Source organism: Mercenaria mercenaria, chromosome 10, assembly GCF_021730395.1.
Source record: "Mercenaria mercenaria strain notata chromosome 10, MADL_Memer_1, whole genome shotgun sequence".
Taxonomy (NCBI): Eukaryota; Metazoa; Mollusca; class Bivalvia; order Venerida; family Veneridae; genus Mercenaria; species Mercenaria mercenaria.
The window spans coordinates 53,444,004-53,456,942 of NC_069370.1; the positions used below are offsets into that span (position 1 = coordinate 53,444,004).

Sequence of the window (12,939 nt, forward strand, 5' to 3'; positions counted from 1 at the left end):
TGGATCTAGATTTTTAGACACTGAGATAATGCTTTTGATTTTTAAACTAAAATCGCGTAAACATTGGCCTTCAGATAATAATGATAATAACTGTAATAAATTAATGATAATAATGTATAGATGCATTTTATCTATTGTATACATATATTTTCTTTAAAAAGTCTTTGGCATGCTCCATATCAATTTAGCTAATTATATCAAAATTATTTGCCATGAAATATAGCAAAATGTTAAATAGCCAAATACAGTTAAATGTAACTTTTCCGGTTTTCAGGTGTGTTAACATTATTGAATATCGCACACATCATAAAAAAGCGGAATAGGGTTTTCTATTAAATTTGCACTTCATATGACATTAGTGAACTCAAGAGATTGCTTAACCCTTAGCCTGCTTGCGCAATTGATTCTGCCTTTGTGAACATTGCAGGTTGATCATGGTCTGCATTGTTCGCCATTCAGTCAGTATCGTTTTAGTAAGCAACCCTGTTAACAGTTAATGGTACTGTCCAAATAGACAGATGGACAAGTTCATTATAGAAATTTAGCGCGGTAAGGATTAAAAGACAAATCTATACCAGTGTGCATGAATGCTTCTTTTATTTTAATCGCGAGTACTATATGGAACTGAATGTATTGTCATGGCTACATCTTCCATGATATTTTCAGAACTACTCATGATATATCGAACGTAAGTAAGTAAATAAGGCCAATATTAAATGATTGCAAATGGGGTCTAAGATGGTGTTACAAGAAAACATATTCATAATGCATCATAAATACAAGTGTTTGTCGAAAATGACCCTCAGACTAGCTTTTAGAACATACTCATTAGATTCGTGATGAAGTACAAGGATTTTTCCAGTATTATGCTTAATTGTCTACAGGTTTTTTAGTAAATATCAAAGAAGATGCAATGATTGTTTTCAAGTAAAACATTTTTTTAAAGAGTGTCTATGTGTTTTAACTGAAAATGAATTCATTTTGTAAGTTTATACAAATTTGAGATATATCAAATATTTGTATTTCAGGTCTTAAAACTGACCTCTATATGCATTCATTATTCATGGTTTTTGTGTCATGTTTGAAAGCCAAATTTGCAAAGACTCTTTTACACTTTTCTATATAAAAATGTAATGAAACTCATAGGTCTGTTAATATATTATGACACATGTACTACATTAATTTATCTGAATACAAAGCATACTATAAGTAAATGTCTGGTACGATATATTTATATTTCAACAAACACATACACACCTGGTTCAACGAACTGAACACACTCTCTAGATATTGGGTCAAATATCAGCGGACTTGAACATTGACTAATATTTAGTGTCCGGTTCTTTAAACAGATGGCATAATCACTTGTCCATTGGCGGCGTGGGAAGGCATTGGCGCCATCTGGTGACCCTACACAACTTGGTAATCTGTCTGGACATGGCTGACAATTAAAGGATCCTGAGCACTGGTTCTGTGCGTATTCGCCTTAAACGTTTGAAACTTTCAGTCAGTGATTTACATATTAAATGTATATAGACTTATTTAACAAATTTGACACTGCAAGTACTTTCGTTAGAAAGCTATTATCAAACAGCAAGTAGATAGTCAAATACATTTATCGTAGGTTCAATAATTCAAGAATTTTTTACTAGAAAGTTATCGCAAAGGAAGTGATATCACATAATATAATTTAAATTTCAGGTAGAAATAGCTCTTGAGTCTGTAAAAATAAACACGGTTGTTGTTTTTTGTTGTTTTTTTTTTTGCAAAGGTGAACAAGACGACCAATGGTTAGTATTTATAAGGTGTATCAAAATAAGTGCTGTGATATTCTGAAAACAAACTCGTACAAGGAGCTTGGGGTTCCATCCTGCTAGAACACTGGACTGTCGTAAAGTTTTGACAAGATTTAGATATAGCTGAGAACAGTTGCGGATAGGTGCATTCTTTCTGGTAGTAGACACCAAGGCCAAATCCAAGAGTCATCCCGCAGTCATAATACTTTGCACAGTTTGTTGGGTCCGGGAAAATGGCTTGACGGTTAGCTTGACAAACTTGGTTTACTTTGTCTGAAAGAGAAAGGTCAAACTTATTGTTAAATGCATTGAATAACTGAAATAACAGACAACTGAAAAAGTAAATTTCACGAATACAAATTCAAAAGTTATATTTTTATATGTGTACAAAATAATTAATCAGGCTTCCTTTAGCATAGAAGCTTATATACTATATACCTGCTTAAAATTTTATTCTCCGTAAAATATACCTATATTGTTCTAACAAACGGCAATACTCACTAGGGTCTATATCCTCAACGCATTTCTTTACTGAGGGATCGAAAAGTCCAGTTTTACAGTGCTGCACGACAAGTGTTCTGTTTTTGAGACACTGTACATACTGATCTGTCCATAACTTTCCAGGTACAGCGTTTATACCATCTGGTAGTCCTTTGCATGAGGGATGCCTTTGTTGGCACGGAATACAACCATTGTCTCCAATATGGCACTGATTCTGTGTATAATCACCTACAATATTGGGATAGCAATGCTGATACAACTATTAATTGTAAAATATTATGCTACTCTTTTCATACACAAGTGGTCCATTTATGAACAAAAGAGCAAAAGAGAGAAAACACGACCCTTTCTGATCGTATGGTTATCAAAAGGCGCTTCAGTTTTGGAACCTCCTTTGATTCCTCAGAAATGTATTCTAAGAATCCAAATTGTGTTAATGGAATCTCAAAATATGGAATATGTTGTTTCTATGTTGCGTCATATTCTATTTTCAGCTCTTCCATGTATAGTGCATTAGTTGTATTCTACTTTTGCAATTTTAAAATCGTTGTTTCATACCGTGAATTTTGTTGTATGTTCTCATGTTTAACCAATTAAATAATTATGCAAGGTACTAGTATGAAATTGCTGGATTTGACAAAATGCTCTTGGCTTTTTATAGACTGCTGAACATCTTGTTAACAAGAACTCTCACAATTACTTTAGAACTTTTATAACTTCAGTGGGAACCACCTGATCTTTCAGACCACCAGTTAACATGTATTTCATTTCCTCAAAGAACTATTATAGTGGAAACTGAGATTGAAGTTTTAAGGTAGTGCAAGGACTTTACTGTTTCTGCAAAATAGGTTATCTAGTCTAGAGATACCATTTCATACTTATTACTCTACATAAACACTCACAAGGTGTCTGTGGTTCTGGACGTTGACCACAGAGTACGGACTGGAAATCTTCACAGTTTGAAGTCTTGTCTGAGAACAAACGGGGATATGTACATTCGTGTCTGTAATTGTTGACTGGATCACTGCAGTTAAAGTAGTGCCCACAATTTGAGGGATCTGGTAAGACTGCCCCAGGGTTTGAACTGCAATAACTCGGAATATCCACTGAAACGTGAAAAATCGGAAACCACAAGGTAAATTGAAATACCTAACGTTTTCTTTCGGATAATTAATGAAATAATCTGACAGTAATGACAGTTTTGTCATAACATTGTCATAACTTGTATGCCAAACACACTATTTTTCCCCTAATTCTTAAACAAGTTACAGGGTTTTGAAAATAAAAATATACATAGCATTGTCTTGATATACACCAATTAGCGGATATTTTCTTAAGAAAAATGTATTGAAGCAATTTTAGTGATTCAGTAATATGTGAATAAAACTATTAATCTAAAATATCGGGAAATGAAAGGAACTCATTTTATCGACTGATAAACCAAAATCACTAAAAACTAGTTTTGTAAATAATCCGTCCTTAGAAAATGAAGAGTCTTTTGCTAAATGATTACCAGGATTTATTTTGGTGGTGCATGATCTTGTCGAGGGATCAAATTGTCCAGCTGGGCAGGTATGAGTTGATAAGGTACGATCCTTCGAGCATGTCATATACTCGCGAGACCATGCTTGACCTGGTATTGCGTCATTTCCGTCGGGATGGCCGACACAGCTCGGATGGCGATCAGCACATGGTACGCATGTGCTGTTGCCAACTGGACATAGATTCTGGAAATACTGACCTGGAATGTAAATACATTTTACATTTTTCTTAAAACATGTAATACAATCATACCAAATTACTAATGATTATTTCATCCGAACTTTGATTAATCGGTTCCTCGACATGTTGAGTTTTTACATGGATCTATTCATCAGTTATTTGATACAATAAAGGTAAATATTGTCAATATTCCAAATCTTTTTCGCCCTCTGGCATACCTTTACCTTTATAAATATGACATATTTCTTATATAAACTTCTTCAAAAGTGCGTGAACATATTATTTTGTTTTGACAATACTTTGCAACTTGGCGGATTTCTTTTAATGTCTTTTACCTTAATTGCTCGACTTTTTTACCTTTACTTTACATGTTTCTTTAATGTTTGCAGTTTTTGTGTAATGAGCTCTGTAAAAACACTCATGAACGTGTACATATATTTGGAAAAAGATGTGGTATTACACATACACTTCTACTTTCAGCGCTGCACTGAAATCATCTAGTGATAAACTAATATGAGTAACTGTGCTTAAACTCACATGGTGATTTTGGCTCAAATTTCGTCCCGCATCTCACATCAAAGAAATTTCTGCATCGAAGAGACTGCTCGTCAAACAGCATCGGATAGTCACATTCCATGAGATAATGGCCAAATGGTGTGTTGGTCTTGGAACAATCAAAATATTGAGCACAGTTCGTTGGGTGTGGGACAATAGCTCGAGGGTTGGCAAAGCACATATCGTTTATGTGTTCTAGAGGAGACAGAAAAGAATTTCGTGATACAAAAGACTGACATAATTTTCATATATATTTGGGGTAAATACATTTTTAGAAAAAACAGGAAAATTATACTAATAATGGAAATCTCTTTCAATTATTTATAACATCCAAGAATGTGACTGTAAAATATGTATGTTTTGCAAGTAAACGCGTGAACATCATGCGAAAATGCATTCAGCAAAGTAAACAAATACCTTTATAAACATTAAATCAGTAGTGCTCTACCTATGTACTTATCTGAAAAGAAACCCACTTTTACATTCATACTATACATTAGATTGTGGTCTATGAAAGTGTTTCATAAAGTCCAACTTCCATAAAAACTTGTATAAAACGTCAATAAAGGCGTGTACGCAAGCTAAAAAGTACTTAGTGATAACACGCATATACTATATCTGTATCACATTGATTGCTGTAACTATAGTAAAACCTTACGTGGCCCGACGTGCACACTGCATGCTCGAATATTCGGATCAAACACCCCCTGTGTGCATCTTTTCACCTCCATGGTCCTGTTGGACTGACATTTAACGTAGTTAACGGACCATAGCATGCCCGGAATACCATCATTTCCATCAAGTAAGCCAGTACAGTCCGGATGCCGGATCTGGCACGGCACGCATGTTTGATCACTCGGAGGGCATTTGTTATGGTCGTACTGGCCTTAAAGATAAGATGGATACATTTTAGTGTCATTTTTCACCTTTCTATCATAATGCTCAAGAACTCGACTCTGCTTTTATAACGGTTCGTGTACAATTTTAAAAAGTATAACATTGTCAGACACCAAGGGATGCCTCAAGTAGATTGTTTTCTAGTGTAACACTCAGTCATATTTGAGGTAGGGCTAGATACTACCTTAAGGTTCTTTTTAACATTAAACAGTGAATATTTGTTAATAACTGACCATAAAATTCTAGAAAACCATCAAAACCTAAAGAATTAAATCCATGAATCTCTCAAACTTCTCATAAAAGATCATTTTTCTTTTACAATAGTGTGCAACCTACTTTTTTTGACCAATCAGAGCAAGTTATTTTTCAAAAAAAAATGTGACTTCTTATTCCTGAAGACCAATGTGACTGTAGCAATTATTTCCGAAGAACAGCTCTACACGCTGAAAAGTAACGACACGACTGACTCTGCAATTCTGATTGGTCAAACGTAGATTTCACACTATGTCAGAAAGAGTCCATGCATAAAAATCAACGGCAATTAAATGTTTATACTTACATGGAGCAGTAGGTTCCGGTCTAGAACCACACTGAGCTGTATAAAACGGAATACATCGGCTGTTGGAGGGTGAAAACAGATCTGGGTAAGTACATTGTTGATGGCTACTGCTTACGGAAGTTGTTGCTAAACTACATCTGTAATACCGGGAACAATCATCCGGATCCGGAAGTACCGCATTTGGATATACTTTGCAATAATCTACGATTTCATCTGAACAGAAATGAATATCAGTTAGCATCTTGACGAAAATTTTCATGTTTAGTTTAGATTTGACAAAGGATATTTACAGATTAATAATCGTAACTGAAACATTGTCCTAAATGTTTATCTGCAGTTCTCTAACATCCGATATTGGTTTAAAAGATAGATTCTATTTGAAAGCTTGAAATTCTCCTAGAAGTGCAGAAAAAAAACCTTAAAAAGATCGTTACCCTATTCACATCTAATACAAAAAAAAAACTGAAATTTCTGACGATGGAAATAGATCTACCCACTTTCCCCATAGTGTAGTTACAGAACGTAACTAGGTTACGAATGATTATAAGTCAGCATCGCTGAACTATTAAATACAGTTTCTCACATTTTGTGATATCTCTTGTTTCTATACACTGTCTCGTATTTGGGTTGAAGATGCTGGTGCCCGGACATTGAGATACAACTGTTGTTCTGTTTTTATTACAGACCACATATTGCCGTGTCCACGACGATTCTGGGAATGGTTGGTTCCCATCCGCTAGACCAACGCATGATGGCTGCCGTGATGTACATGGTACACATGAAGGTTGTGTTTGGCTGCACTGATTAGCCTTGTATTCGCCTGGAATGAAATACAATAGTTAAATTCAAACATGATAAATTTCGAATTGCACCGGCTGCTCTTCACTCAGAAATTTTATACTAGAGAATATATTCATAACATGGTTTTCATTAATCTAATAAATCTATTACCCACGACTTTATAAATGAAATAACTTTTAAAAAGCTTCACTGTCAGACTATCGAAACAAATACAGCATTTACGTACTTTCTGATGAGATGGAATTTTGTAACTGCACATGTTTGATTTTACATATGATTTTACTGACTTCTTACCCGATATAATTATAATAGTCTCTTATTTAAAGTAAATATAGAAAGGTTATTATAAAGAAAGGTCAGTATATTTAAAAATACCCTGTCCTTACATGGAGCTTTTGGTTCATATCTGACTCCACACTGTACATCAGTGAACGGCTTACAGGTCAATGCCACTGTGTCAAAGAGTTGAGGATACGGACACTCTCTGTTCTGGCTGCCTCCAAACGCTCCCGTAGAGCAATCATAATACTGTGCACAGTTTGTTGGGTGTGGTCGTACTGCCGTAGGGTAGGCGTGACAAAAACTTAAAATGTCCACTGAAAATGTATTTTGTTTGTTTTATTAACATTTACAGCTCAATTGCGTTTCCTTAAATCAATTTATAAACCGAAAATATGAACATAATTATTTTAAAGTTTCTTCACCTTGAACAGAAACCAACATAACATTTTGCAATCAATTCAAAATTGAATACCTTGATTTATATTCTGTGTACATCGTCGACTTGTTGGATTAAAGAAAGACCCCTGAGGACATTGACTGATAGACACAGTTCTATTCTTGTAGCAGTCTACATACTTTGTTGCCCATTCTTGCACACCGAATGTCTGTGAGCCGTCTGGAAGACTAACACAGCTTGGCAGCCTTGCTGGGCAGGGGACACACTGAGGATCACTTGTTGGACACAGATTCTTGGTGTACTCACCTGGATCAAAACAAATCGTGATTTATATGTGAATAGAAGGTATTTTCTTCAACACTGTGTGGAAGAAGTGATAATTTGCTAGCAACATGAAACTCAAGAATTAGTCCTATGGGAATACCGACCCCGGTTTAATATTACACACTCTCGGTGTGAAGTTAATTCACTGCATATATATCTTATAAGATTTTACAAGTCAAAAAGAATTAAGAAACAATCAGACATACACGGTGCTTGTGGTTCCTTCCTGTTTCCACAGAAGACCGTTTCAAATTGTTCACACTTGAGTAATGTTGTTGAGAAAAGATCTGGATATTTGCATTCGCTCACTTCGCCGGATGTAACTAGAACATGGGGACAGTCATAGTACTGTGAGCACGAGTCTGGGACGGGCACAACTGCCCGGGGATTAGACTGGCAGTACTGTACTATATCAACTGAAAACAAAGAAATGATAACTGTTTAAACAAAACAAGAAAGAAAGAAAATTCAGTAAGTAAAAGTTTACATTTTAACTAGTTCAAGCAGCTTAAATCACATTCCTGGCTACAGCATATTGGAAAATATTCACGTAGGCTTCACTTAGCCATTTAAAGATTAGCAGCCTATTTCGCGGTGTTAAAAATCGCGAAACGCGAGTGTTTGTGCTTTAGAACATTACAACGATTAAGTTTAATCTCAGTGTAGCATTATCCGCGAGTATTAGTAAAACTAAAACAATCGCGAATATTACCTAACTTACAGCATTAATTGGTGACTTGCATGTTAGTTTGATTTTTTCGGCAGCGCAACTAAAAGAACGGCGTTGTATGATCATACTTTCAAAAGCTTTGTAGCGATAACTGATTATTTGGTGATTTCACTGAATAACATCAATGCATATGATTATTCATAATCGACAAACAACTTTGAAATGTAAGTACCTTGATATTACAAATTTTACGTATACCTGGGATATATAATGTGTGAACATTTGAACAAATTAACATATTATACGAACCTGGAGAAATATGTGTTTCACAATCTTTTGTTCTTGGATTGAAATGACCTTGTTTACATTTTTTTTCAGACAACGTTCTGTTTTTCAGACAAACTATGTAATTTTGTGTCCAGAGTGGTCCGGGCGCAGGATTTTTTCCATCTTGAAGGCCTCTGCAGCTCGGGAACCTTTTATTACACGGTGTACATAAAGCATCAGCTGGATCACATAAATTCCGGGCATATTCGCCTGAAATAAAGATTGTTATGCCACTAAAGTCTTCTGAATGTAAAACATCTCTTTTTTTATAAATAGTTAACTGTCAGTAGGCATATAAAAAGCTTAAAGACTTAAATGCAACACTTGAATAAATGGCCGCCTCTATTACTGGAAATAAATTGCGCCAAATACCTCAAGGAGCTTCGGTTCATTTGAAAATATTGTAGCGCTTCAAATAATGATGATTAGTGGTAAAATACCCAACATAGATTGTATTTAGAATATATCAACACAATTTCCTTTTTTTCACAAATAGCCATCAACAGAATTCAACATAATCACTTTTTTCTGCACATAAAAGTATATCAACTTGATTGCCTATCATATATATACTAGATATTATAAAGAAAATTAATTTCATATATGTATTATGAAGGCAGTGATTTTTTTAAGAAACTGATAAGCACATTTGAAGTCCTTACACTTCATGAAGAACAGGTACAATATGATTATCATTATGATACTTACATGGCGAGACTGGTGTTGGTCGTCCGTGGCAATCCACAGTGTCGAACTGAAGACAAGCTCGGACTGCAGGTGAATATAGATCGGGATATTTACATTCCGATTGGTAAGGACCCAGTGGCGAACTAACGTCTGAGCAGTTAAAATACCTGGAACAACTGCTTGGGTCTGATACAATATCTCTCGAGTGCGCCTGGCAATAGCTGACTATATTCACTAAAACATAGGAACGTCCCATATGACAAAGCTGTCACAATATGGTAGCAATCTTTAAAACACGAAAGTTGTATTTTTATAAGAAAACAAAATGATATTTCTGACCGCATTTTCATTCTTCTACAAGGGTTTCAATTAAAGATATCTTTTTAAGATAATAACAATAAAAAACATCAATAAGGCGTGATTATACTAGAATTTTTATTGCAAAAGCGAATTTCTAGTCGGGCAATATAATAAAAAAGGACAAACGTGAGAGCGACATTCAAATTAATGCAGCCGGCCAAGTTTACTTCAGACTATGTAGCAAAGGTATTCAATAACTCATAATTACCAAAAGAATGTATACATGTTATAGTATGACGTCTGACAAAATGCTTCTATAATAAAAATGCAAATATATTACATATCCATGTCTATCTTGGTTGAATGGGTTTACCTTGACTAATTACTTCTACACACGTGCGTTGTTGAGGATGAAAGTATCCGTGTTGGCATTTCTCCACAGAAATAGTTCTGTTCTTGTAACATTTTATATAATCAGCTTGCCAGGTACGACCAGGGAACGGCTGTGATCCGTCGGAAAGACCTACACAACTAGGACGTCGAGACTGACAAGGGGTGCAAGTAAGGTCTTGTGGTGCACAAAGATTGTTTAGATAGTCACCTACAGATAAAATATAAATTATGTTTTAGTGACGATACTATTTGTTTTAAAAAAAGATTAGGATGTCGTTGAAAAAACGCTTCTTTTACAAACATCGCCTCCCATTTTAATCTTCCCAGGATATTTTGAAGTTTGTATGTAAATTTTGTTAATATTTCCTGCTAACTTTTACATTTCCATGCATCAAACACAACACTTAAATAAGATTTTTAAAAAAAATATATCTAAATATTATTATTTTATTATTATACCAGATTTATATAGCGCCCTTTTCATGATCAATTTCAGGTTCAAAGGCGCTTTACATAGTTCAAATGCAGCCACACAGGGCGCATAAATCATCCTCTACTAGTACAGACACAGAGCGATCTGACCAGAGGGACAGAGTGAGACAAAGCCCCCACGACAGAGAGATCAGAAATCAGATACAGGCTTGTCCGGCTAACTTAGCCTAGCTCGTTGCGAATGGACAACCTGGTTCTTTAACGTGCCCAGTGTATAGCACTGATACACGCAAGGATTGCCTTGGTTCCTGACCAGTACACCTCTAGTAGGGTGGGAAACACTGAAAAGCGTTTCTGAAAATTCCCGAGTAGCTGCCGGGGATCGAACCCCCGACCTCAGGATTGGAAGGCCAGTGTGCAAACATAAATACATAAATCCCCATAGGAAATATTTTCGATACAATGGGGACTAATGACAGTCTTTAAATCCAATGATATTGCAAAAAATAATTAAATAGTGCTTATTCAAATATTATCTTAACATATACTGACCTCCTTCATAATTCGATAACAATGCTAGAAAGTTTACATTTGAAAATGTACTCTGGTTACATGCAGACCGAAACTTTGAAATTGTACCAACTGTTTAAGAGAAGTTTGGAAAAAACAACGACTGTTTCTTTCTTAAGTTAAAGCCAACTTACATGGTCTTTGAGGTATTGTTTTGCTGCCACACTGAGCTGTTTCGAAGTTAACACACCCATTGAGCTGAGGTGAGAACAGCTTTGGGTAGTCACACTCCATTAGGAACGGTCCTAGCGGAGAACCCGGCATGGAACAGTTAAAATATTGAGCGCAATTATCGGGGTGTTCCTGAACGGCGTGGTTGTTGAATCGACAGAACGACTGTATGGCATCTGTTAATAAGTTTTAGATGAATAAGTCATTTTATATTCAAGGTTTTGCAAGGAATCTACATTAAAGAGAAAATGTCCCTATATTGACTTCAATTTAATTCTAATGCACTTATAAATAGTAATCTCAAAGAAAGTAAGACACATAAACGTTATACCAGCTATATGAATGTTAATGTAACGTAAATATACCAGCAGCACAAATCGACAACCTTCTCATTAAATAAAAATAATATTTCAATTTATATATTTCTACGGAATAGTCCAGCCAATAAGTTCAGTCTAAAAGTAATTAAAGATTTAAGCAAAACATTCCAGGTATTTGCAACCACACTTACTTTTGTCAATTTTAGAAGTGCATGATAAATCTATTGAATCAAATACGGATCCGATCGGACATTTGTCTAGAGCCATAGTTCTGTTCTTGAAACATTCAATATAGTTTTCAGTCCATTCCAAGCCAGTGAAAGGCCGGGCACCATCAGGCATGCCTATACAACTAGGAAGACGTTGCTGGCAAGGGGAACAATTCATGTCTCCAGGTGCACATTGATTCTGTGCATACTCACCTGAAAAAAGGACACTTACATGCAATTTAAAATGTATATATTTTTTACTGTCAACTTAAAAATATATCTTTTAGACCTAAATTTCATGTCTTCTGCTCAAAATGCTCTACGTAATAAACTAGTTAGCAAGTCATAAATATAGAAACGTAGATTTCAATCTCGTTAAGAAGTAGTAAAAAGTTGAAACAAACATGGTGCCTGGGGTTCCATTCTTTTGGCACAGTTCACGCGCGTGAAACGTGTGCACGTCATTGTGTCCGCAGAGAACAACTCCGGATATGTGCATTCCTTGATAGCTACAGTCTGCGCTGTTATCTCGGAGCAGTTAACATACTGTGCACAGTTATCAGGATACGGCAATATGGCGTCTGGGTGTGTGCGACAGTAGTCTGTAAGGTCAGCTGAAACATATATTATATACTTGTGTTTTAATTCTATATTAAGTTATAATGAAACCGAAAACGTCACTATTTTCCCAAATGGACGTCTGCATCTTGTATCGGGTGAGTTACGTCATTTTAATGTTTGCCGTTGCGTTATTTTCTATTTACGTAAATACTGTCAATTTCAGTCAGGCTACTGAACAAAGTCATTACTTTTATATACTAATATTACGCAAAGTACGTTAGTAATAAAAAGATATTTAGCTCTGCACTGAGAAATATGCACTTGTTCTTTATCGGAATAAAACTGCACTCTTAAAGTCGCACAGAACTTGTGTATATTGCTCGGTACAAAGCTAAATAGCTACAAATATAAAGATATAGAAGTGTTTAACCTGGTCAAGGCGCATACATTTTTACAATACTAGTA

At 35.4% G+C, this 12,939-nt stretch overlaps 1 protein-coding gene across 1 annotated transcript in view; it reads right to left on the reverse strand.

Annotated features, from left to right (window-relative positions):
• Window positions 1-12,939, reverse strand: part of LOC123560728 (uncharacterized) — a 74,284-nt gene that overhangs the window by 22,665 nt on the left and 38,680 nt on the right. Inside the window, exons 40-57 of the mRNA XM_053553103.1 lie at window positions 12,318-12,527; window positions 11,896-12,126; window positions 11,348-11,560; window positions 10,192-10,419; window positions 9,540-9,752; window positions 8,814-9,041; window positions 8,041-8,250; window positions 7,586-7,816; window positions 7,218-7,427; window positions 6,614-6,850; window positions 6,031-6,243; window positions 5,233-5,460; window positions 4,557-4,769; window positions 3,811-4,038; window positions 3,200-3,403; window positions 2,298-2,525; window positions 1,851-2,069; window positions 1,258-1,485 (exon numbers count right to left, since the gene is read on the reverse strand). Coding sequence (XP_053409078.1) covers window positions 1,258-1,485; window positions 1,851-2,069; window positions 2,298-2,525; window positions 3,200-3,403; window positions 3,811-4,038; window positions 4,557-4,769; window positions 5,233-5,460; window positions 6,031-6,243; window positions 6,614-6,850; window positions 7,218-7,427; window positions 7,586-7,816; window positions 8,041-8,250; window positions 8,814-9,041; window positions 9,540-9,752; window positions 10,192-10,419; window positions 11,348-11,560; window positions 11,896-12,126; window positions 12,318-12,527 — 3,972 coding nt within the window. The remainder of the gene's footprint in view (window positions 1-1,257; window positions 1,486-1,850; window positions 2,070-2,297; window positions 2,526-3,199; window positions 3,404-3,810; window positions 4,039-4,556; window positions 4,770-5,232; window positions 5,461-6,030; window positions 6,244-6,613; window positions 6,851-7,217; window positions 7,428-7,585; window positions 7,817-8,040; window positions 8,251-8,813; window positions 9,042-9,539; window positions 9,753-10,191; window positions 10,420-11,347; window positions 11,561-11,895; window positions 12,127-12,317; window positions 12,528-12,939) is intronic.